General features: G+C 42.7%; 1 protein-coding gene across 3 annotated transcripts in view; it reads right to left on the bottom strand.

Annotated features, from left to right (window-relative positions):
• Nucleotides 1–24,497, bottom strand: part of RNF144B (ring finger protein 144B) — a 170,630-nt gene that overhangs the window by 5,009 nt on the left and 141,124 nt on the right. For all 3 annotated transcript variants that reach the window (XM_059179433.1, XM_059179432.1, XM_059179434.1), the window contains 3 exons: nucleotides 22,422–22,482; nucleotides 5,878–6,082; nucleotides 3,676–3,820 (listed from right to left, as the gene is read on the bottom strand). In XM_059179433.1, coding sequence (XP_059035416.1) covers nucleotides 3,676–3,820; nucleotides 5,878–6,082; nucleotides 22,422–22,482 — 411 coding nt within the window. The remainder of the gene's footprint in view (nucleotides 1–3,675; nucleotides 3,821–5,877; nucleotides 6,083–22,421; nucleotides 22,483–24,497) is intronic.

Genomic DNA, 24,497 nt, shown 5'->3' with positions numbered 1-24,497 from the left:
GGGAATACAAATGGTGGCCTCTGGGAATTCCGAGGCCACGATCTCTAGACTATGTCTCAGTACTTTCACAAATCATGGAGTGAAAACAGATCCCAATCATCAAGACCCTTGACTGAGTCTGGAAAGGATTAGAGTCCTGACCAACCATCTTTGACTGAGTCTAGAAAGGATTAGAGTCCTGACCAACCATCTTTGAAAGGTGGCCCTAGAACAGGTGTGACGTGGAATGGAGATTTCGAGTGGAGAGTATCTGGGAAAAAATGCCAGCGGCTGAGATGGGAAACACAGGCAGGGGGTCCTAGGAAGGTTACTAACTCAATGGGGGAAGAAGGAGAAGAAATCACAGATGAGAGCAAAGCCCCCGGACAGAGGCAGGAGCCTGGTCGAGAGAAATGACAACAGAGAGATGAACTTTGTTGGGAAGATGATGGCCACACTTTGGACAGTTAAACTCAAGAGATACTCAAGCCGTATTGTTCAAAAGGCAGCTGATTACACAGATGAGAATTTGGGGGGAAAGATGGGAGTCAGCGTACGTGGGGTGGAGAAAAACCACAGAAGTAGATGAGATCACCCAGGGAGAGAGTGTAGACAGGCAGGCAAAGAGGACGTAAGGAGGGGGCACCTGGGCGCCTCCGTTGGTTAAGCATCTGACTTTTGAGTTCGGCTCAGGTCATGATCTTGGAGTTGTGAGATAGAGCCCCATGCCCAGTGCAGAGCCTGCTTAAGATCCTTTCTCTCCCTCTTCCTCTGCCCCTACCCCTTCTTGCTCTCTCACTCTAAAAAAAAAAAAAAAAGAAAGAAAGAAAGAAAAGAATGAGTCAGGAGCACCTGGAAAGGAAACAGAAGTAGCCAGAAATGTAGAAGGGAAATCAGAAGAGACGTCATCACTGAAGCAGAGGCGGTCAAGACGTCAAAGGCAGTGGAGACTCGAGGTTAGAGGAGGACTGGAACATCCATTAAATTTTACCCAAAAGACAGTACTCAAAGCCTTGGCAAAGCACAGTCAAGTCTGTGACAATGTGGCAGGCTAAGTGCATTTCAAAGGACTGGAGGTAAGTATCCAGGATGAGAGGCAATTATGCTGTTTTGAGTTTCTTCCAAGAGAGGAAGAGAGAAAGAGAATGGTAGTAAGAGAGTCATGCAGGCTTGCGAAAAATGGGACACGTTTTTAAATGGGACACAGCTGAGCACATGGGGATGTTAGTAGAAATTGAAATCACAGGGGAGAGAAGAGATGATGGAAAGGGACAAGTGTCTGAGGCCCCCAGAGCAGATCAAGAACACTTCGTCAACCGAACGCAAACTCAACACCTCAGCCAAACTCAGAGATCACTCCGTTGGGGCGTCTGTCTCAGGCTTGGCTCTTGGACAATCATCCTGCTCCCAGACCCAGGCTCTGACACTTTCCTATAAACAAAGATCAACACCACCATCTGACATAGAACACTTGTCGAGAGAAAAACATCATGACCAACAAGCCAGTGCCCCCGGCGAAAACCAAGAAAACTAGATCTCAGAAAACAATGACCAGAAAAAGATGCTTCAGTATTTGAAGTCTGTGTATCCAGGCTTTTAACATCTGTGCCATTTCAACTCGAGCACCGGAACAGTCCAAGTAACAGAACAGTGTGTTCCTTGCAACACCATACCCCAAACATATTTCAGCCAAAGGATGGGGGGATCTGGCACACATCTTTATTCCCTTACATTCTTGCTTCTTAAAAAGAACCTCATGGGCCCAGCCTCCTTGGGATATGAACCCAATTAATGTTCTGGTTAAACCTGAGGGCAAACAGAAAAGATGTCTTTCTTTTGTAAAAACACGAGGGGTGTACAGTCAGTGAAAACCTCGGCCAGAGTATCACACGTCAGGAATCATAATGGGTCTCAAATATCACACATACATTCAAGGGCTTAGGATCAATGGAATTAACCAAATAAATAAATAAATAAAAACACTGCTGAGATTCCACAGCCTGAAATGTCCGTTTTCTTTCCCCTAATTTATACCTCAGCTTGAAACGCCAAGATCGGGCTGATTAAAATTCTTCCACACAGATATCATCTGAAACAACTTGTCTAATTTTCACTTAAAAATCAGACCTGTGGCAGCCAGCATGCATCCCATAATAGCCACACACAGACTCACTAATATTAAAGGATCACCAGAGCCGCTTATCAGACTGAAGCCAACCAGGCAACTGAAACGAAAAATTGTGCGCAACGCCCGGATGGCTCAGGCGGTTGGGTGTCTGGCTCTTGATTCCGGCTCAGGCTGTGACCTCAAAGTCATGTGACCGAGCCCCGCATCTGGCTCTATGCTCAGTGTGGAGTCTGCTTGAGATTCTCTCTCTCCTTTTACCCTTCCCCCAACTTGCACTCGCTTGCTCTCATTCTCTCTCTAAAATAAATAAATAAATCTTGCAAAAAAAAAAAAAAAAGAGAGAGAGAGAGAAATTGGGAAAAGAATGTTCACCATGACGGAGAGCTCACTCTGGTATGGACATATTTCACTGGTCCACATTGCCAGAATAGGAACTATCTCTTCTTATTCGTGCTAGAAGAAACACCAGGGAGAGAGATCTGCTCAGCCATCCTTCACAACACTTTTTACCTCTGAGGTTACCATGAGCCTCGGCTTGGGACTGCCTGAGCCGCACCTGACCTGGGCCAGGTGTGCTTCACCAATGGTGAGGGGGAAAGAGTCACTGAGGCAGACCCCGTTATCCGGGAATGGAGCCCTAACAAAACCAGAGCAAGACCACAGTCATGCCAATGAATGGTTATTTAAGACATCCCCTTGATTTGAGTGGCTTTCTTCTGTAAATTCAAAAAGAGGAAGAGAACCAAATTATGGTAGGCAGAAAAAATGCTCCCCTACTGATGCCCGTGGCCTACTCTCCAGAATTTGAGAATTTGTTGGCTTTTGTGGAAAAAGGGACTTTACACAGGTGATTAAAGTAAGAGCTCGAGATGGCGGAGAACAGCCTGTATCATCCAGATGTGACCAGTCTAATCACTCTTTCATCCAGATGTGGCCAATCTCATCAGAGGGTCCTTAAGGGCAGAGCAGCTTTCCCAGCTGTGGTCAGAGGGAGCTGCGACAAAGGAAGAAGGGGTCAGGGAGACGTGATGTGGCTGGCTTCACAGCTGGAGAAAGGGGCCACAAGCCAATGAATGTGGGCAGCTTCTAGAAGCTACAAAACCCAGAAATGGATTCTCCCCTGGAATCCAGAAAAGAATGCAGCCCTGAGGACACCTTGATTTTAGTCCAGTGAGACACACATCAGATTTCCAGAGGATAGAACTAAAGCCAAAAAAATCTCTGCTGTTTTAAGCCACTACGTATGCGGTGATTTGTGACAGCAGCAAAATAAATGAATACACTGGCGGCTCTCTACGTGATAAGAGGAGACAGTGCCCCCAACACAGAAGCTGTCCCTAAAACGAAAGCTTGCCTTTAAAGCTAAGCTGACACAGTGAAGAAACTCAAAGGGACATCTGCTAGACATTTAAGTAGCAGCCTCAGAAAGACTCCTTAAGAAAAATAACCTTCTTTTGCAGGATAAACATAGACTCAAGATTTTAAAAGGAAAGCCTGGAGGATCCCGATGGGCACACAGATATGATGAAGAGAGGCCACAGGAGAAGATGCTTCCAGGTGGCACTTACGTCCAGGTTCTGGAGACAGTACCAGCAAAACGTGTGTTTGCAATTCTTGCACATCATCTGGGCACAGCCCTCGTTGCGTTCGATGTAAACCCGACAAACGGGGCACTGCTTGATGGGGGCTTCTGCGTCTGTCCCAAAGAGGGCCCTAGAAACAAAATGGATGAGAAATTATTGGGGGGTGGGGGAGTCAAAAATGCTGCTAGAACTACAAGGGTGTCCGCTGACCAGGGCTGGGGAAGAGTGGGCCGAGTGTCATTAATTCAACATGTCACTAAAGCCGTTCTAGATTCCACTTTATGGGCACCAATTGAATTCTTAGGGCTCCTGATGGGTGAGGTAGTGGCCTCTCCCTCATCTGAGCTTAATTCACTTCCATGGAAGAGGGTGGGGGTAAAAATAGGAGGGACACAGATTATTAGTCATTCAGATAACTCAAAACAAAAAAGAACCTTAATTTATGTATCTTTGGCTAGGAGTCATGCTATAATTGTACTTTCCACGCCTGACTTAGTTCCTTATTTGGCCATGTTAGTATTTCATTCCCTGAGCACACACTGTCTAAAGCAAAAGCACAAGCATTCTGCTACACAACAGAAAAACCAGTTCTGGATCTGACATGGCATAGACAAATCTTCCTGGCAATCTGTTCTGATAAAGAAATGGAACAGGTCACGGGATGCAAGAATCAATACCTGAAAATCAATGCCCAGCCTCATTAAAGAGACTTGTTCCCGACAGATGCCTAGATCAGCGCAGGCTCACAGCCTTAAGAGGCATGGAAAATAAGTGGAACACATGGGGGGTGTGGTTAGGGGAGCCACAGCGCTGTGCTGCACATTAGCTAGCGTTCATCAGAACCAGCCCCCGGTTCAAGGAGACATCAAGTTCACAAAGCGTCCTTGGATCCAGGATCGGGTTTGGTACTCACCATAACCGTATTATAGCAGTGGGACAGTTACTATTTTAATTCTTTCCCCCACCATCTTTTTTTTCCCCCCAAATAAAGAAGCAGACTCACAGAGGCTGAGTGACTTCCATGAGGTCCCGCCGATACCAAGTGACCATGTCAGAACTCAACCTCTCAGGGTGCCCGGGTGGCTCAGCCAGTTGGGCATCTGCCTGCAGCTCGGTTCACGATCCCAGAGTCCGGGGATAAAGCCACACATTGGCTCTCTGCTTCTCCCTCTGACTCCCCCCACCCCCACAATGCTCTTTCTTAAATAAGTAAAACCTTAAAAAATAAAAATAAGAAAGAGAATCCAACCCCTCTCTGCTCTGGGATCTTCCCCTTGTCCCATGATGCCCGCAGACCTATCGGTCACATGCAGAGGATACTGGCTAAGAAGGCGTGTGCCTGCCCCGGGCACTAGGTCTAGTTTTCCTCTTGTTTGTTTGGTCCCAGATTCAAGCACAGTATCCTAGCCAGGTAGCACTCCCGTTCCTGAAGAACGGTTCCACACTCTCTGAGGGTGTGGGGTGAGCCAGCCAACTGGACTGGGCACACCGGTGCCTCTGTTCTCGCTGATGCAGAACAGCCGGAGCCTCCAGCAAAGCCAGGGATCGTGCACAAAGGTCTCTCACTCTGGGCCCTTCTGCTGCCGTAAAAACCCTTTGTACTGAAAGGTACAGATTTAACTGCTTCTCATTGTCACTGACTCTGAACTTTGGCACCGTCTTTGCAGGGCACCACGTATAGGGGATGTAGCTCTTTTCCTCTAAGACCTGGGTATTGAGCACTGAGCCCCTGAAGGCCTGCTGCTTCTATTGTGCTCTCTCCGATAGGGCTGGCACACTCCACAAGCTGCCACACGGTCAGGTCACAAAGTAATTTCCGCATCACTTTGCAAGCAGGAAGAAATCCACGGCAGGTGCTCATGGCTTCTAAGCAAACGGCTGTGGACAAGCCATGCCTTGCTATTGAAAACCAGTGGGCCGTGGGCCTTCCAACCTGAAGAAAAATCAAAATGCATTCAGACCCTCATTTCAGCGGTATCTGGGAGAGTCTCCAGGGGTAAATACCTAAAATCCCCTTAGAAAGACTGTGTCGGTTACTCTTTGTTAACAACTTCCCAGTTCGGAGACACTTCTCAGGGAAGTTCCACGGGGGAAAGAACCCATCTCTGAATTCCATCACAAGAGAACTCCTTCTCCAAGTGACCTATTTGGGGTGAATAATCACAAAGACCGTCTCTCCTTTCTTACCTGTGCTCTGTTGGCAGGACGATGGGCTGACTATCTCTACAGGAGACCTCTGCGTGCCAAGCATCCTTGCAACAGGAGCAGAACTTCAGGTGACAAGAAGGGCACTCCACCTGCACGGGCTGTCCTGGGTCACCGGAGGCAACAGGGCACACGGTCTGACAGTCTGCGACAGGACACCACGTTCGGTGGGGGTCCAGGTGAACTTCTAGAGCATAAACAAAGAAAATGTGACGGTCTATGTGTCTTTCGTACGGGCCTAGACTTCCCCCCGTTCCTTCTTCTCTTTTATAGGCTAATATTTATGGAAGGTTAGTACAACCGAGGGCAGTGATTTCTACTCTTGGTCTTCATAATGGACCCAGACCTACGAGGCCACTCAGCTCTGCCATGTTTCTGAAAGTAGGTACTAGTGGGAGAGGCCACCACTGCCCTTCCGAACAGATAGGAAGTGTTCTCATTAACCCAAATGAGCAAGTCTTCTGGAATACTTCTCATCTTTCAGCACTCAAAGTAGGCAAAAATCTTAAGTCCCTGCTACAACTATTTGGGGGTATTATCTTGGAGGAAAACTGGACCTGAAGGACCTACAGAAGCAAAAGGAAAAAGAAATTCATGGGATTTTGGGACTTTGGGACTGAGAAAGAAGAAGAAATAAAAAAATTCATGGGATTTGGGGACATTCTGGGACTGAGAAATAAGCAGTGAGGTTTCTTCCTACCTTTTTTAGAGGGAACTGAAAGAACAAGGAAGAAATCAAATAGTTGAAGGACCAAACAGTGCCTGGTGTGGCTTAGCCAAGAAGTCAGATTAGCTGTCCATTTGGATATTCTGTTCTCCTACCATATGCTAGTTAGAGATATTTGTAAAAGACTCAGAAGATCTGAAATCAAAAGGTTTCACAGACCATAAAATGATACTCAATTATAGACTATACCAACCACATCCAAGTGGCCTGTAGGAAGGAATATGGAGTTGGGGGTAAGCCGACTGTCATTCTATTCAAATGTTTACAAATCTTGTTTGGTTTTCCATTTTTCTATTCAATAACAGTCCTCACATTCTTGTCTTACAATGTGACCTTTAAGGGAACATATCATGTAAAAATGATGTTATTTGAGGAACAGAGTAGCCTTTTTTCTCTGAACCAATGTATTTTGCAAATTTTAAACTGATGGATTCCAGTTTTAAATCTCCTAAGGCTTATGATTCTTGGAAATTTCCACACAGGAGGCAAACAGACCCAAAGAGTGGTGCGAAAAGGAAATGAAGGCATTAAGGATGAGCTTAGTTTTAAAGGTAATAATTTTACAAATTCAGTATCAGGGGAAATAAGTCCAAAATGTTCCAGCAAACACTGTCTCCATTAATCTCTCGTCTAGAAAAGACAGCAATCAGATCCATGCTTATTACAGGTTTTCATTCAGAAAGAGAACCCTCACACTTACTTTCTTATCTAATAATTCTGGGGAATAGGGGTTGGAGAACGATGAGGCAAATAAAATCAGAAAACGGAAGCCTATGATTCACAGGTGCTCAGACCCCAAGAGAGATGGACCCTTGAAAGAAATCCCTGAAAGTTTGAGAAAGGCTAGTTAGAAAATCAAGGGGACAGTGACACACACCTCTGCTCTAAGGTCCTGACCTTTTATTTCCACACATATTTTTTTTCCAAACTCTTATAACGGCTTCACAAACACTAAGTCCAAAGAAATGAAGGCTGGTGTATAAATTAGAGCTAAGGACTCACACATCACCTACCTTCTTAACCACCCATTCCAAATCGCAGGCCTTTTAATTTTTTTCTACAATTTTATGTATTTATTTCACAGAAAGAGACACAGCAAGAAAGGGAAACACAAGCAGGGGGAGTGGGAGAGGGAGAAGCAGACTCCCCACTGAGCAGGGAGCCCCATGCAGCGCTGGATCCCAGGATCCTAGGATCCTAGGATCATGACCTGAGCCAAAGGCTGACGTTTAACAACTGAGCCACCCACGTGCCCCCAAATCCCAGGTCTTTTAAAGGACTGACAATACGGAAAGGGAAAACTCATAGTTAAATTTGCAACATCCCTGCCCATCGCCGTACAAAAGATACAAGGATACAACTTGTTCTCATAATTCTAATCCAAATTATTTGGTAGGCATTCTGAACTGCTTGTTTGTACCAACTTATTGTTCAGGTATCCGGGTTGCCACAATAAAAGCAGAAACCATAAATACAGGAGCAGTTACAAATTTTAATGAATCCCCATAAAGAAAAAAAAAAAAACACCTTAGGAAATAAGGCAGCTGATGCACACTCCAGTGCAAAAAAGCAACGGAAGAGTCTGGGCCGCAGAAGGCAGCGATGCTCTGGACTTTCCTCCGCTTCGATAGAACAGGAACGATCAGGCGAAGGAGGTGGTGGAAGGGGCAAAACGGAGACCCTGCAGCCTCCTCCTCACTTCGTTGGAAGTCTTGGTCCGTAGGGGTAGCTTATGGAGCTTAACCAATACCCGAAGTGGAGTTCACCAGGAGACAGATTTTAACTCTATCCAGAACTGTCAGGGACTCCTCTACCACCTTTACGGTATCTGGTCAACGTCTGTCCCAGCTTCCTTCTAACCTCCTGGCTGAGCCACACAGCGCAGCGGACTTGCGCTCTCAGCCTTCTGCGCAGCCAGGGCGTGGTCATGTGACATGGTTCTGGCCAATGGGAGGTGAGGGAAGACCGCAAGGGGCTTCTGGGACTAGCGCTCCTTCCGGATACGCCGGGCAAGAATCTCCCTTCCGTCCGCGAGCCTGTGAACACCGCCGTGGGAAGCCGTGATGTCTGGGCCGCCCCGACCGTGGGGGACTCTGACGGGAAAATTACAGGAGTTGGAGAAGTTGAGCCGCTCCGTCAACCACACCCGCCACTGCCTACCTCTGGATTTCCTGTACGCGAGAGAATTCCGGGCCTTCACTGGTTGAGGCCCTTGTTAGCCGGCATTCTGTTCCTTGCGGACGAAAGCATCTCAACCCATAAGCTTACCTCTCGCAACAGGGAGCGAACGCCCAGGTCAGACGAGGACTGCGCCTCCCGTGCGGCTGGTAAGTTTACAAAGGGGATTAAAGTACCCTGAGATCATCTCCGAGAAGACCTTTGAAGTCTTTATAAGTGAGGCCCGAGGAAATGTGTGTATGCAAATAGAAATAAAATAAACACTACACACATCATCCTGTCGAAAAACTTATCTACCATAATAAAATTTTATTTTTATTATTTATTAACCTTTTTAAAAAATTAACACCCTGTGCCAGACCCGTAAGGCTTTTGGGTAGATTACTAGACAAATAATAGACATCCACATAGCTGAACACTGTGTAGCTCTAAAATAAGGTGAACAGGAGCGCCTGGGTGGCTCAGTGGGTTAAAGCCTCTGCCTTCAGCTCAGGTCATGATCCCAGGGTTTTGGGATCGAGCACCACATCGGGCTCTCTGCTCTGCAGGGAGCCTGCTTCCCCCCCAACCCCCACCTCTCTGCCTACTTGTGATCTCTGTCAAATAAATAAATAAAATCTTTTTTAAAAATCTATAAAAAAAAATAAAATAAAATAAGGGGAACTGATGTGACAATATGGAAAGATCCCAAAGATATACTGCCAGTTCAAAAATGCAGATTGAGGAAGAGTATAAATGAACCATGTTTATAAGACCATGTATATATAGAAATATGTTTTAACATTTTCAGAAAATCTAAGAAGCATAAGAAGAGTTATCCTTGAATAAAGGGCAGGGGTTGTAATCAGAGGCAAAGATTTAGTTTAATACTAAACTTGAATTTGTTTTTTTTTTTTTAATATTTTATTTATTTGAGAGAGAAAGAGAGAGAGAGCATGAGTTGAGGGGGCAGAGGGAGAGGGGGAAGCAGGCTCCCCACTGAGCCAGGATCCAGATGCAGGGCTCAATCCCAGGACCCTGAGATCATGACCTGAGCCAAAAGCAGCTGCTTAACCAGCTGAGACATACACATGCCCCTAAACTTGAATTTTAAGAAGAAACAGGAAAAAATACTACTTTTATAATTTTTAAAGCTAGTTTTAAAAGGCGACTAACAATGGCATCTGGGTGGTCAGTCGGTTAGGCATCTGACTCTTGGTTTGGGCTCAGGTCATGATCTCAAAGTCAGGAGATCAAGCCCGGCTTTGGGCTCTGTGCTCAGTGGGGAGTTTGCTCAAGATTCTCTCTCTCCCTCACTGCCCCTCCTACCCTCCCCGTGCTTGCACACTCTCTCTAAAATAAATAAATAAGGTTGCCTGCATAGTTCAATCAGTTAAGCATCTGCCTTCAGCTCAGGTCATGATCTCAGGGTCCTGAGAATGAGTCCCACATCAGGCTTGCTGTTCAGCAAGGAGTCTGCTTCTCCCGCTCACTCTCCCTCTCTCAAATAAATAGATAAAATCTTTTTAAAAATTTTAAAAATTAAAGGCTACTATCAATCTGGTATTGAATGATAGACTAATACAATAATTCTGGATCTAAGCTCTTCCCTGGAAAACCATCTCCTTTTAGTATTCAAATTTCCCCTCTGTTTCACATTCTTCTCCATATATTCAATTCTCATTGTAGGCTTTTCCTTACCCTAAAAATAATATCATCTTTAACCAAGTTATAGCCTATCCATTCTTAAAGGACCTACTACATGGGGCACCTGGGTGGCTCAGTCATTGTATTCGGCTCAGGTCATGATCCCAGGGTCCTGGGATCGAGGCCCACATCGGGCTCCCTGCTTGTCAGGGAGCCTGCTTCTTCTTCTCCCACTCCCCCTGCTTGTGTGCCTGCTCTCACTTTCTTTCTCCCTGTCACATAAACAAATAAAGTCTTAAAAAAAAAAAAAGATTAAAGAAAAAAATAAAGGAACTACAACATACTTGTCTTAATTTTGCTGTCACAGAACCAGCATCTTGTTCATTGCTGTGCTCTAGTCTCTTCATGGAGATGGCCTTTCTCTCTTTAGGTTGTAGGCAAGGAATACTTATTTTATTTGTGTGCTCCAATACACTGACACAGTGATGGGATGCTTCCTGTTGATTTATAGCAGTCATTCTTGGTTTTTTGCAAAAGCTAGATATAGTCCTCTGCCAACAATTGCCTTAAAATACACACACCACTAATACCATCTTGAATTGCCTTGCACTGGAATTTATTTTCCATTCTCTTCTAGTGCTTTCATCAACAGATGTACATAGCACACTAAAACCATCCAATACCAGTCCTGGTGTTGAAAGTATGTTACGATCGTTATTAGACTCTAAAAATCTCCACCTACCTCAGTTAGGCTCTCTACATTTGGAAAGACACCAACTTGGCAAAACATGGAACTTTACATATAGCACTCTCAAAATTAAACCTCCTTTATGAAGTGTCACTTATAAGGGTGACAACAAAAAAAAATTTCTAACATTAAAGTGAACAATAATTACCCTTGCTAGAACCCTGCTTACTGTCTCCTTGTACCTAACATCCATTTCACCTTCCTGTTTCATGTCAGTCCTTGGATGAGTGATCCAGATTCACTGATTCTCATTCCTTTACTAAAGTAAACTTTTTCTTCCCAGTTCCATAATAAACTGTTCTCTGAAAGTTAAAATAGCCATCCCTCTACTCATCCCCAGCAAACGGTTCTCATTCTGTCTTCTATCTGATACTCTTGGGGCTCTCTTCCATAAGGCACCAGCCTCTCTATTCTCTTCCCACAACCAACCTTCTCCTTTCACATCAGTACTGCTTCCTTTGGTTCCATCGATGGATGGTGTCAAAAAACTCAGTCCTTGATTTCTCCCAAATGTCCTTCCTTACAGAACCCAAGCTGTGACTGAGTGTCAATCTTGCTTTAATTTAGACTATTCCAAACTTCTTCTTGAGGCCTGACTTCTTGTGCTGATATGCCTGAAAACTTAGTCAAATGTCTGTTATTCATTGTTCATTCAACAAATGATCAATTTCAGGGACTTTTTAGAGACCCTAGCCTTAGAGATGAAAATAGAGGTTTGCTTCTCAGAAATCTCAGTGTGAAAAGAACAAGAGTACTTGTGTAAATTAAATTAATGAAATATTTTCAAAAAGCAATGCAATAACTGACAGAACACCCCATGAGATAACATAAAATAAACTATTACTGTCTATGAGCAGCTCTTAGGGGTGGAGGGGAGGAATGTGTAATATACAGAAGGTATTTGTAAGACAGGAATATTTTAATGCTCTTCTTATCTGAGTATCCATAATGAAGTTTCCCCTTTCAATCAGCTCTAAACGCAGGAAGTAGAACTGGTCGCTCCTGCTCACAGTACAAACCAGATGGCAAATGCTGAGATGAAGTTCGAGAGAGCTAAGGCACCACGTAAACAGAGATAAAAAACAAAAAACAGTCCCCAGAATAACAACTCTGTAGGCAGCCAGAGTGTGGAAGGTATAAAAGGGAACGAATAGTCTCCTTCCAGATACTGTAATAAAGATGCTGTACTTAAGAAGACACCGAGCAAGGACATCAGCAGTCACCTTCTAAATCGGGGTCTTGCCAGGAGCCAACAGCCTACTCCATCTTGTCAACTCTGCATACGGTGACATCAAATGAATAGCCCACTTGAGAAATCAGCCACGATGAGAGTATTTACACTACAGAAATTGGCAAACACCATAAACCAGAGCCTCCCCGCTTCTCCCACAAATCTGTTTACTGACACGTCACTGAACACTGTCCAAACTGAGAGTAAACATTTAAATATATAAACCCAACTTCAACACTATCAAGTGGGGGTCACAGAGTGGGCAACCAAAGAACAGAACGTAGCACAAGAGGAGGAGAAATTGAAAGGGCAACAGTGACAGTTCCTTTAGCCACATTTGCTGGCCAGCCTTTTCTCCTTCCTGAACATTCCACATACAGACAAGTACTTCGACCTGAAGTAACCTTGCCTGTCTCCCATAGGTGTGTATCTTCTTCTAGAGTATTGGTATTTGGCTATATTCTCATTTTTTGATCATTAATTGCTTTTTGCACAACTGACTGGGATCTTTAACCCCAGTAAGAGCTACCCTAGAGGAGAAGCAAGCTCTTTCTTCCACTCAGAACCATAGCATGAGGGGTTCCTGGGTAGCTCAGCTAAGGATCTACCTTCGGCTCAGGTCATAACCTCAGGGTCCTGGGATCGAGCCCCACATTGGGCTCCCTGTGCCGTGGGAAGCTATGGGAGGCTCTCCTGCTCCCCCTACTTGTGTTCCTTCTCCCACTGTGTCTCTCTCTGTCAAATAAAATCTTTAAAAAAGAACCATAGCATGTCACAAGTAAATATTTCTGGATCTCCCTATCCAATTTCCAAGCACCCCTCACAGCGCATCAGATGGGATGCACTCAGTACACACCTGTCCACCCAGAAAATCAGAATTTTTTCCTGTATAAATACAGAGGGTCAGGGCCTGGGTGGCTCAGTCGTTAAGCATCTGCCTTCGGCTCAGGTCATGATCCCAGGGTCCTGGGATCGAGCCTCACATCAAGCTCCCTGCTCAGCAGGAAGCCTGCTTCTCCCTCTCCCACTCCCCCTGCTTGTGTTCCCTCTCTCGCTGTCTCTCTCTCACAGTCAAATAAATAAATAAATAAACAATATATAAATACAGAGGGCCACTAGAGAAAACAGAAGACAGATATCTGCTAATTTAAACCAATTACTTCTCTCAATTAGAGCCCCCTTTCAGCCACCTTTTATTTACTTAAGTTTTTATTTAAATTCCAGTTAATTCACATACATTGTAATATTAGCTGGGGGTGTCGAATTTAGTGATTCATCACTTACATACAACACGCAGTGCTCATCCTAACAAGTGCCCTCCCTACTCCCCATCCTCCATTTAACCTATCCCCATGTCCGCCTCCCCTCCAGTAACCCTCAGCTTGTTCCCTAGAGTTAAGAGTCTATTTCCTGGTTTGCCTCTCCCCCCCGCCCATGTTCATCTGTTTGGTTTCTTAAGTTCCACATATTAGTGAAATCACATGGTATTTGTCTTTTTCTGACTATTTTTGCTTAGCATAAGACTCTCTAGCTCCATCCACGTTGTTGTAAATGACAAGACTTGATTCTTTTTTATGGTTGAGTAATATTCCGTTGTACGTATACACCACATCTTCTTTATCCCTTCATCTGTCAATAGACATTTGGGCTCTTCCCATAACTTAGCTCTAGTTGATAATGTTGCTATAAACCTTGGAATACATGTGTCCCTTCGAGTCTATTTTTGTACCCTTTGGGTAAATACTTTATCCTTTGGGTAAATACTTTATAGTGTGATTACTGGATCATCAGCCACTCTTTTCGAGAATTTAAATGAAAAGAAAGCACTGCTAGTTAGAATTTGACACAATTCTTTGAGAAATGTCTATCAATACAGGAAGTGCCCACAGTAGCAATACAGTATCATGTGTTTCTGTAACATTTGCTTTTGGGCACAGATATTCCTTACACAAGTACCCAAGCTTGACTTACAGCTTTGAAATACTGTTCTGGTTATGCAAAAGATATTGCCAAAGGAGGTGTGCTATTGTCTTCTTGATAAACCATTAAGAGCAAAGGAAGTAACTATTCTGAGGCAAAAACACAAATTCAGCCAAATTCCTGACAGTCCCCTCAGCTTTCTGTTTCCATGTTAACCTGAGGAGCTGAGTAAGTCAACAAGGAGTTAACGGGAAGATTCAGACAAGTAGTGACTCAACTTCTCTAACTGGAGAATGAGATTAAGATTAAAGAGACTGATCCCTTGGCAGTCAAAGAGCAGACTCCCGAGCCTTCTATAGAAATTCACAAAGGACATTTCTGAATGTGAAGAAAAGGTATATTGGTGCCTCTGGGCCTGAACTACAAAGAATACTTACAGGATTTGTTTTTTTCCTCTGCCTGCTTTATTTTTGATTCGTGACAGAGACCTCTGGGCTCAAAAGCACACTTTCTGCTTTTTCAAGGAGGTAACTATCAGTTGGGTCAGAATTGCTGAAGATAAGCCTCTGGGAGTGCCACACTGGTGTGAGAACCAGATGACTCTGAGCAAACATTACTTCTGCTTCTGAGAGCTATTTATGGATGTCCATTTTTTAAAAACACATTTAAGTCGATAGATTGGAACCATGACTAGGCAGCCAATCTACACGTGGTTTTGACCTGAAAGATTTCCAACGTATATCCAAATGATGCAAAAGAAGAGATTTATACAGGTAATAAGGCAGTGAAATTTTATAAGGAGCTAAGCGAGCAAGGGGAAAGGTCGCAGTAACTGTCATCAAGGGGCCTGATCACAGATGAAGATGATAAGGCCTGAGACCGATGAGAAGCCATTGGTGGGGAGTGCCAATTTTTGGGGTAGTTTTATTAACACAAATATGACATACCCATAAGCTGTCTACTCATTTTCTTCACTATACAGCCTGGCATTGGGACCCTGATGGCCAGCTGGATTGTTTTTTTCCACAATGGCTTTGCAGTTCTTAGAGGAGACATTTTGACCAGTCCCTGCATGGTAGGATTTGTTGCACATCAAGCTCTTTGACGCTGGAGATGAGGAATTTCTGAAATCCACAGGACAGCATGTGCTTTGTTTTCTTGTTGCTCTCATAACCAACGCTGGGCATCAAGATCTGGCCCTTGGTTCTCCTGTGCACCCTATGGTCAATACCTCTGGGTTTCCATCCGCTGCATTTAATATGCCATGAAGAGCACAGTTTTGCTTTATATCTATCAAGTTATAGAGTCTACCCTGAATGGAAGCTGGAGGCCAGATTAGCAGAAAAGGAAAACACTCTGACGGGGCATCAGATATTAGTGGTTCTAAACTCACCAAAGAGGAACCAACTGATGGACGCCAGGTGAAAGCCAAATTGCTGTTCATGAACAAGGGCTTCCTCCCCTCAATCTTGACTCTACGTCAATGAGCTGAGCAGAGTCAAAGGGGGGGTGGCACGTAGTAATAAAAAGTGTATTAAAATTTTTGCATTAACCATGTACAGGTACAGGTTAAAAAAAAAAAGGTATAATTTTTATTACTATTATTGTGAATTCAATTCTAACTCCTAGCTCTTGGCTTTGGAAACAGTTATGAGGTAGATAAGCAAAATGCACAGTTATCCCGAAAGTTTAATGTTTAGTTTTTTCCCCCTTCAAGCTTCCTTTCCAAAGTTGGAGGAAGATGAACTCATGCATATTCAACTAATTTCTTCTGCATCAGCAGTGATAAAATCTTCATGGAGCTCTGAGATGGAGGTAAATTCAGGAATCTAGAAAAAGAGCAAGCAGGGCCCTGTGTACATCATTCCCAGTGGTGCCCCCAACACCTTGACATGAACATGATTCAGCAGGGATTAAATGTAATGGACTTACATTGGAGACAAATTCACAAACTTCAACCAGAATTTATTTATGAAAGATGGAACTGATGACTGAAATAAAGCTCCATGACTACTTGACGTAAGAGTACTTGTTCATATAAATTATGCAAGGCAGGAATTGCTATTCAAAGCTATTTCTACTTCTGTATTCTGACAATTATTGAGAAATAAACATTCTGAGAAAACTGCCAGGAGGGCCATATCAGACCCCCGTGATTGCTTTCAGTTTTCAAAAGCTGATCTCATGACCCTTGGTTTCCCCACCGGAAACTATCACCATTAGGGATGTACAGTTTTCTTTTATCCTGTTGTAAACCCTCTTAACTAACATGAGTGAGTTTTCTGCAATCATGAAACTGTGCCAGAAAAGATATTCCATGATTTCTTGTTGTGAGGAACACGATACATCCAAGCTAATTATCAGCTGAAATAAACCAAACTGTTTTAACTTTTATGACCCACTGCATTTTTAATTATGTCAAAGTTAATTTGCTTTCTGATAGCTCAAAGAACAAAGGTCTTCTGTAGATAGTTAAAATGCAATTAAACTACACTACACTGATCAGAATTAACATTTGCCATGGTAAATAAACTCAAATACATGTGGCCTTGAGCCAAGGGGTTGCTGTCAAGACTGCGGAGAAGCACAGAATTTCAAACCTGGAAACAGCTTCTGAATTTATCTAGTCTCACGCTGTTATGTTACAACCCATGGAAGTTAGGTGTTTGCTTTACTTGTGGTTAGTGAATATATGCCGAGACTGGGCTATTTTTCCTCCTAGAAAACCATTATCTGCGTAAAAACATAATCGCGTGATTAAGTAGATTTCCATTTCCACTATCAGCCCCAGAATCTTTTGTCTTTAAAGCAGCCACTTGCAAGTCATCATCTCCTTGGAGGTGGTCAGAGAAGGTGGATTTATGCTTCAAGTAAGAGTATGAAGGAACCAGATATGGCAGGTGATGTAAGAAATTAGCTTTCATTAGCACCTTTTTTTTTTTTTAATTGTGTTATGTCAGTCACCATACAGTACATCATTAGTATTTGATGTCACGTTCCATGATTCACTGTTTGCGTATGATGCCCAGTGCTCCAAGCAATCCGTGCCCTCCCTAATATCCATCGCTGGGCTCACTCCTGCCCCCACCTCCCTCCCTTCTAAAACCCTCTGTTTGTTTCCCGGAGTCCACAGTCTCTCATGGTTCGTCCCCCACTCCAATTTCTGCCCCTTCATTTTTCCCTTTTCCTAATATCCCCCATGCTGTTCCTTATGGTCCACAAATAAGTGAAACCATATGATATTTGACTGTCTTTGCTTGACTTATTTCACTCCACATAATCTCCTCCAGTCCTATCCAAGTTGATGCAAAAGTTGGGTGTTCATCCTTTCTGATGGCTGAGTAATATTCCGCTGTGTATATGGACCACATCTTCTTTATCCATTGTCTGTTGAAGGGCATCTTGGCTCTTTCCACATTTTGGCAATTGTGGACATTGCTGCTATGAACACTGGGGAAGCATATAATGCTTTAGAATTTAGGACAATAAGGGTAGAAACATGCTGAAAAAGATACCAATTAAGATGAAAAGGGAACAAAAGTGGTATTATTGTGTTATACGCTCAGTCAAGATATGATCTGGATTCTAGAAAGTGCCTTCTTCACTTAGTTTAGAAAACTGGGGTAAAGGTCAGATGGGGTGGTGGCCATGATGAATAACAAAACAACAACAATGACGATGACAGGGTGACAGACACACAGTGTTAACTCACTCTGTACAGCAGCCCTAGCAGAAGCCATCCATTATCATCCCCCTTTTAGAGATGAAAAAATGAAGTGCACACGGGGAGAGGCAAACCCTTCACACGATGGAGAACATCTGGGTCCCCTTTAGAAATGTCACCCTACTCAATGATAAATGTCCTTTCTTGCAGATACTTCAGGTTTTTTTAGCTGAAAATGCTAGAGACTGCGGTTTTAGATTTTGAGAACTAACCCACAAGAAAGACTTGATGGTAAAGGAGCGAAAGCAGGAAGCTGAGGAGAAAGTGTGAGCTCCCAGAAGCCCAGAAGAGCTTTGCAAGCGAATCCTAGGCTTAGTCACACATTTACCACAAAACACCAGAAAAGCAGGCTCAAGAGGTGAACCTGTGCGCACATGCACGTGCAAGCACAAGAATGGGCTTGCGGTTGGCAATGACCAACAGGAAGGTACCTTGTGAGAGACGGGAAGTGTTAAAAAAAATCAACCCCCCCCCCAAAAAAAGTCAAACCAAAGTGACACTAAGGTTATTAAAGTATCCCACAACCCTGTCTCACTAGGTGAGACAGTGTGTTTATCTCATACTATGGTGAGATAAAACCTCCAGGAATGGACACAAAAGAGTGGCAGGGAACATTTCACCAAGGACAGATAAAGGCACAAGAGGAAAAAAAGAGCCATATCAGAAATGTTGGGACTCACAACAAAAGGAGGCTGGGACAAATGCTCAGAACGGAAGGCTTTCAGAGCAAGGCGGGGTCACGGCTGAAGGCGGAGTCTAGAAGGGCACCTGGCACACAGCAGATACTCGGTCCCCCAAAAAGGAAATACTGAAGACATGAGAGAATGCAGGAGGATTAACAGGTAACAGGAAAATAAATTCTTATTTTACTTCACTTCTCTCCAAAGGAGAACACTAGGACCCTTGAACCATTTGTAGGAGTTTCCAGCCACTCCGTGAGAATACAAATATCCAAGAACGGACCCGTTAACCTACCAAGAAACGGAAACGATTTGCAATTATAATAAGTAAAACAGGGTCACAAAAAAAATAGGAAAAGTGCTTAAGGACTAGAGATGGAAAATCTTAACCCAGTTTTCAAAAAAACAAAACAAAAAAAACCCCTATTTTGAAAAAGGAGATTGTGGGCAAGCAGATTCAAGAGACAAGCAAAATTCTAACATTAATCATCAGGCATCATGTGCTTTGAGAACCAATAGAATAGTACAGCAGTGATCACTAACACATGCCAAACGTAGTATCCTCTTTTCTTTGTTAATATTGGAAGGCTGATACAGAAAAGGAAAGCCGTAAACACGGTAGTAGCCAACGGAAAGTCACAGATGGACTGAGAGTGAATTCATAGAATAACCAATCGATGCCAAACGCCATTTCTCCCCTTTATGTAAACAGTGATAGTTTAGGCTCATTCCTATTCAAAATATTTTTCCCCGTGAAGACTTAGATGAAAACAAAGCTATAAAAGGGTGAGCTAACCGTACATGCAACATAAAGCAGAAGACAAAACACAGATGACGAACTAAAAACTGAAAACTTGGTCGGCAGTAAGAACTGGCAAACTAATGAAAATTTTGGGACTTCAGATACAGGACTGCCAGTGATCTGACTGTCCATTTTTCCAGCGCCCAACAATCTCTACAACTGTATCTGAGAGCCCAGCCAGAGACTTTTACTTTCCAATTAGTCATTTAGTTCATTCACAACATGAGTATTTAAAGCATCCCAAGATCCCATTCTAAACAGTTCCACATAAAACACTCTCATGGCAGGGGTGCTTGCGTGGCTCAGTTGGTTAAGCATGTGCCTTAGGCTCAAGTCATGATGTTGGGGTCCTGGGATCCTTGGATAGAGCCCTGCATCAGGCTCCCTGCTCTGTGGGGACGCCGCTTCTGGCCCTCTCTCTTCCCTTCCCCCTAACCCCCCACCACCGTGCTCTCTCATTCTCTCTCTTAAATTTCATTATGTAAATTTATAAGTAATTTATAAGTAAATTTATAAGTAAATTTCATTATGTAACACTGTTAACTTAAATTTATTCTCACTCGGCATGCCTAGTGTCTAATAATAATTCTGTATCATGGATGATAATGAAGAAGTGCCTGAACTGGTACTGGAGAATTACAAATCGCCTTCCAGAATCACCTCACATCAATATGTCTCTGGACCTTGGTTTCCTTTCTTATAAAATGAGGGAGTTGAACCACATGGTTACCAGACTTAACATACTTCCAAATATAACGTACTCCCCATACTTTACAATAGTAAAAATGTCTAATCAGCAGTTCCTCCAACACTAAACAGAGAATCACCATTTGACACAGCAATTCCACTCCTGGGTATAAACCCAAAAGAACTGAAAGCAAGGACTTGGAAAGATACTTCACTTTCACTGCAGCATTATTCACAATAGACAAAGGGAGAAACCACCCAAGTATCCTTCAACAGATGAATGGTTAAACAAAATGTGGTATATACATACCATGGAATATTATCCTTTGGCCATAAAAAGAAATAGAAGTCCTGAGACATGCCACAACATGGCTGAACCTTCAAGACATTATACAAGTGAAATAAGCCAGACCCAAAAGGAAAATATTGTATGATTGCACTTACATGAAATATCTACACTAGGCAAATTTACAGAACAGTCAGCAGAGCAGAAGTTACCAGGGGCTGGGGAAAAAAGGGAAATGGGAAGTTGTTATTTAATTATAGTTTCTGCTTGGGGTGATAAAGAGATGGTAGCGATGTTTGCATAAAATCATGTATGTTCTTAAGGCCACTGACTTGTACACTTAAAATGGGTGAAATGGTATGTTTTATGTTTAAGATAGATGTTATCCTAAGGAAAAAAATATGGAGGGCACCTGGGTGGATCACTTGGTCGAGCGACTACCTTCAGCTCAGGTCATGATCCTGGAGTCCCAGGATTGGGTCCCGCATTGGGCTCCCTGCTCAGCTGGGGGTCTGCTTCTCCCTCTGATCTTCTACCTCTCATACTCGCTCTATCTCATTCTCCCTCTCTCTCAAATAAATAAATAAAATCTTTTTTAAAATATGGAATTATTCCTATAGATGAAGAAGCTTAGATACAGTCTATGTGATGCTAGGCAGGTCTCAACCTCTCCAATTGTCACTTTCTTCATCTAAAAAATAAGGATAATGAAATCCATGATCAATTCATGGGATCTGTAGTGGGACATCTGCCTAGAACCTGTGATAAAAAAATAAATTCTGTGTATGAGTCAAACTATTTGATCAACTTAAAATGCATCAAAGATAAGATATGCGAGACAACCCATGAAAGACTCACACATGAGAGAGAAATGTTCCTCTTTCCTTCATTTTACCTCTTAGACTTTACTAATCTAGATTTAAGAGTTAGCAATCAGAAAACTTGCATGTTCATGCTAGATGAGAGTTTATTTTATACACTCAATGAGACTATGTGTTCTAGGGCAATAATTTTCTCCTATTTCTCAGATATAGAAAAATAGACCATTTAGAGGCACCTGGGGGGCTCAGTTGGTTAAGTGTCTGACTCTTGATTTCAGCTCGGGTCATGATCTCAGGGTCCTGGGATGGAGCCCTGTATTGGGTTCTGCACTCAGCAGGGAGCCTGCTTCCCCTTTCCCTCCCCCTGGGCCCCTCTTCCCTGCTTGTGCAGGTACACTCTCTCTTTCTCTCTAAAATAAATAAATAAATCTTTAAAAAAAAAGAAAGAAAGAAAGAAAGAAAGACCATTTAGTTCAAGAATGTCCAGAGTGTGACAGGACAGAAGGGGCTACTTAAAAAACGATCTTGGTAAAAGAACAAAAATAAATAAATCTTACAGATGAAAAGGGAGTACAAATAGAAAGCTATATAAATTATCCCAAGGCCAAAGCCAGAAAGAAAATGAGTCTGGTAGATTGTAAATTGCATTAGAATGACACAATCGCTCTGATTAAAGGTGTGGTATCAAAGGAACAAACAGTGAGTATTACAAGCAGCAGTAAAAATGTTTGGGTCGATGGAGGTTTTGAAGTGATCTTCACGAGTGGGAAAGCCAGTGGTAAAAAGCATTTTAAGGAACATCCTCTTGTGTGAAACTATACAACTTTTGCAGAACTTGCCTCACATGAGCCAACTTAAAAATACACAACAGCCAACATAAGGAAGCTTCTATTTCCTGCTAGTCTGCATTTTTTTCTGCCTGAGGCTGAGAAAGCTGAAATATTACAGTACAATGCCAGCTTTTCCCCTTTCGGAGTGCCCCTGTGGCTTTGTTGACAGCCCACAGCCTCCTTAACCTTCTATGGAGGTTAGTGTGAAGATGACACATGGAAAGCCACAACTCAACATGGGGACAGAAAGAGGAGGGCATACATACCTCGTTCAAATTTTAACCGCTGGTAGAGCTGAAACTGATCCACGGGCACCAGGGAGGCGATCTGAAATCAGAGATATTAACAAGATGAGGTCTCTCTCCTCACTGGAGCCCAGAGTTCAGCCTTCACAGACCTCTCCTTCTTGTCTGGCTTACTTTATACCAGTGGTTCCAGAACTTTTTCTCTCCACAGTTCCGTGGTAAGAAAAGCAGCAATTTCTATGGCAGCCACTACTCGAAACACCCAAGACAGGACTCCTTCATCAAACTCCAAACCCTCAGCAGCTACTAAGACCAGACAACCAAACTTTTGGACTTCTCCAATTATTTATGTATCTATATGAAAGATATTCTTTATCACTCCACATTCATTTAAGAAATGTTTAAAAGATTATGGTTCTAGCTTTAGAACCCTTAAAAACTAAGGCCAGGTAGATAGTGCCTCAGGAATTATGAAAACCTCATTGTCTCCTCGGGAACAGACTCTTCTAAACAATATGAAAATCATTTCTTCGGACAAAAAAAAAAATCACTTTGCGGGGCCCTTGGTTGTCCCTCATCGTCATCTGTGTCCCGGGAGGAAAGAAATGCTAAAGATATTTCTTGTGATTGCACTCCTATTTCCATTGCAGATGGCGATATGAACCAAAGGTTTACAAGTAAATGACAGTGAGTCAGACCTAACCAAAGGATATTTCAGATTAATCCTTTCAAATTGCATTGCGAAGTCAGATGCAGGAAAAGCTAACTGCTCTTACACTGGCATTCTAAAAATACTACCTCCATTGACGCCAACTATATTGGTGTTGCTTAAAAGATTTATAACTGAGAAAACTCAAGGACTTGATATTAGGCTTCTAAACATTTAGCAAGTTGATACAGGACACAGTCGTAGCCTTGGCAATTCTGACTCGAAAACATTACATGTCCTTTGGGATGAAATATATCTAGACAGAAGTTCCTGCAACCAAAGAAAGGAAGTCTGGCTTAAGAAAACAAGAGTAAAAAAAAAAAAAAAATGAGGCCGTTAAAAATTACACTTAACATGTATAAGGCTGACAATTCACAGACCTGCACCCGTGGGGCAAATAATACATTATATGTTAATAAAAATAATTAAAAGTTTAAAATTTAAAAATTACACTTAACAAATACAGTACATTCTAACAGGTATTCAAAATCAAATCCTCCTCCTCACACACACAAAAAATTCAATTTGTTTACTTGGCAAATGAATTAAACAAAGTTAGCTAAAACCTATGAAGGACTACAAAACAGGCAAGTTCAGTCTTCTCCATTCCAAGTACAGTAAAACATAAATTTAATTTAATTATAACATTTTTCTCCAGCTGGGAGGAAAAGGTTGCATTTTCACCTGGCACTTTCAATAAAGCTCCTGAGCAATCACTGTAAAAAAAATTATGGTTAATTTTATATGCTATGTGTTATACCATACTTTTTTTAAAAGTGTGGGTAGACTTGTATTACACTGAAAGCCAGTTCTGTTTCATCTGTTATAATACCACCTGGACATCTTTCCTAAAAGACAAAGGTGTCTCAAAAAACATTCTGCGTTAGAGACAGAAGACATAGGTAACCGAAGGGATGGGAGGCATTAAAGAATCTGAATTCAATTCCTGACTTAGTCATTGCTTCCTTGTGGCAGAGAACAAATAATCTAATACTACTTCAACTTTGGGGCCAAGGTGACTTGGAGATGATGTCATCTGGGCCGAAGAGACCTCAGTGAGAGTCTGTATATCTGTTTTAGCCGCCCCCCCACCGAGAGGCCTTTGATTCTATGGGACAGTCTTATACTCTACTTGCCCCCAATTAAAACAGCTTCTGGACTGATGAAGAACTTCTTCAAACCCCTCAAAGTCAACTCCTAAAAATTCTGATTTTTTTTTTCAATGACATGCAGTATATGTAGCAGCTAAGTCAAATACCGTTGATGGAAGACAAAGCAAACAGGAGATAGAGGACTTGAGACACAGACAAAATGCTAATGAGAAAACTGAGACAAATTAATGCAGTAAAAAGTCAACAACAGGAGAGATGGATGTTTCTTTTTTTTTT

The sequence above is a fragment of the Mustela lutreola genome, chromosome 6 (assembly GCF_030435805.1).
Source record: "Mustela lutreola isolate mMusLut2 chromosome 6, mMusLut2.pri, whole genome shotgun sequence".
NCBI lineage: Eukaryota > Metazoa > Chordata > Mammalia > Carnivora > Mustelidae > Mustela > Mustela lutreola.
Note: the sequence above shows the minus strand (reverse complement) of the source record. Positions and strands in the feature narration are given on the sequence as shown.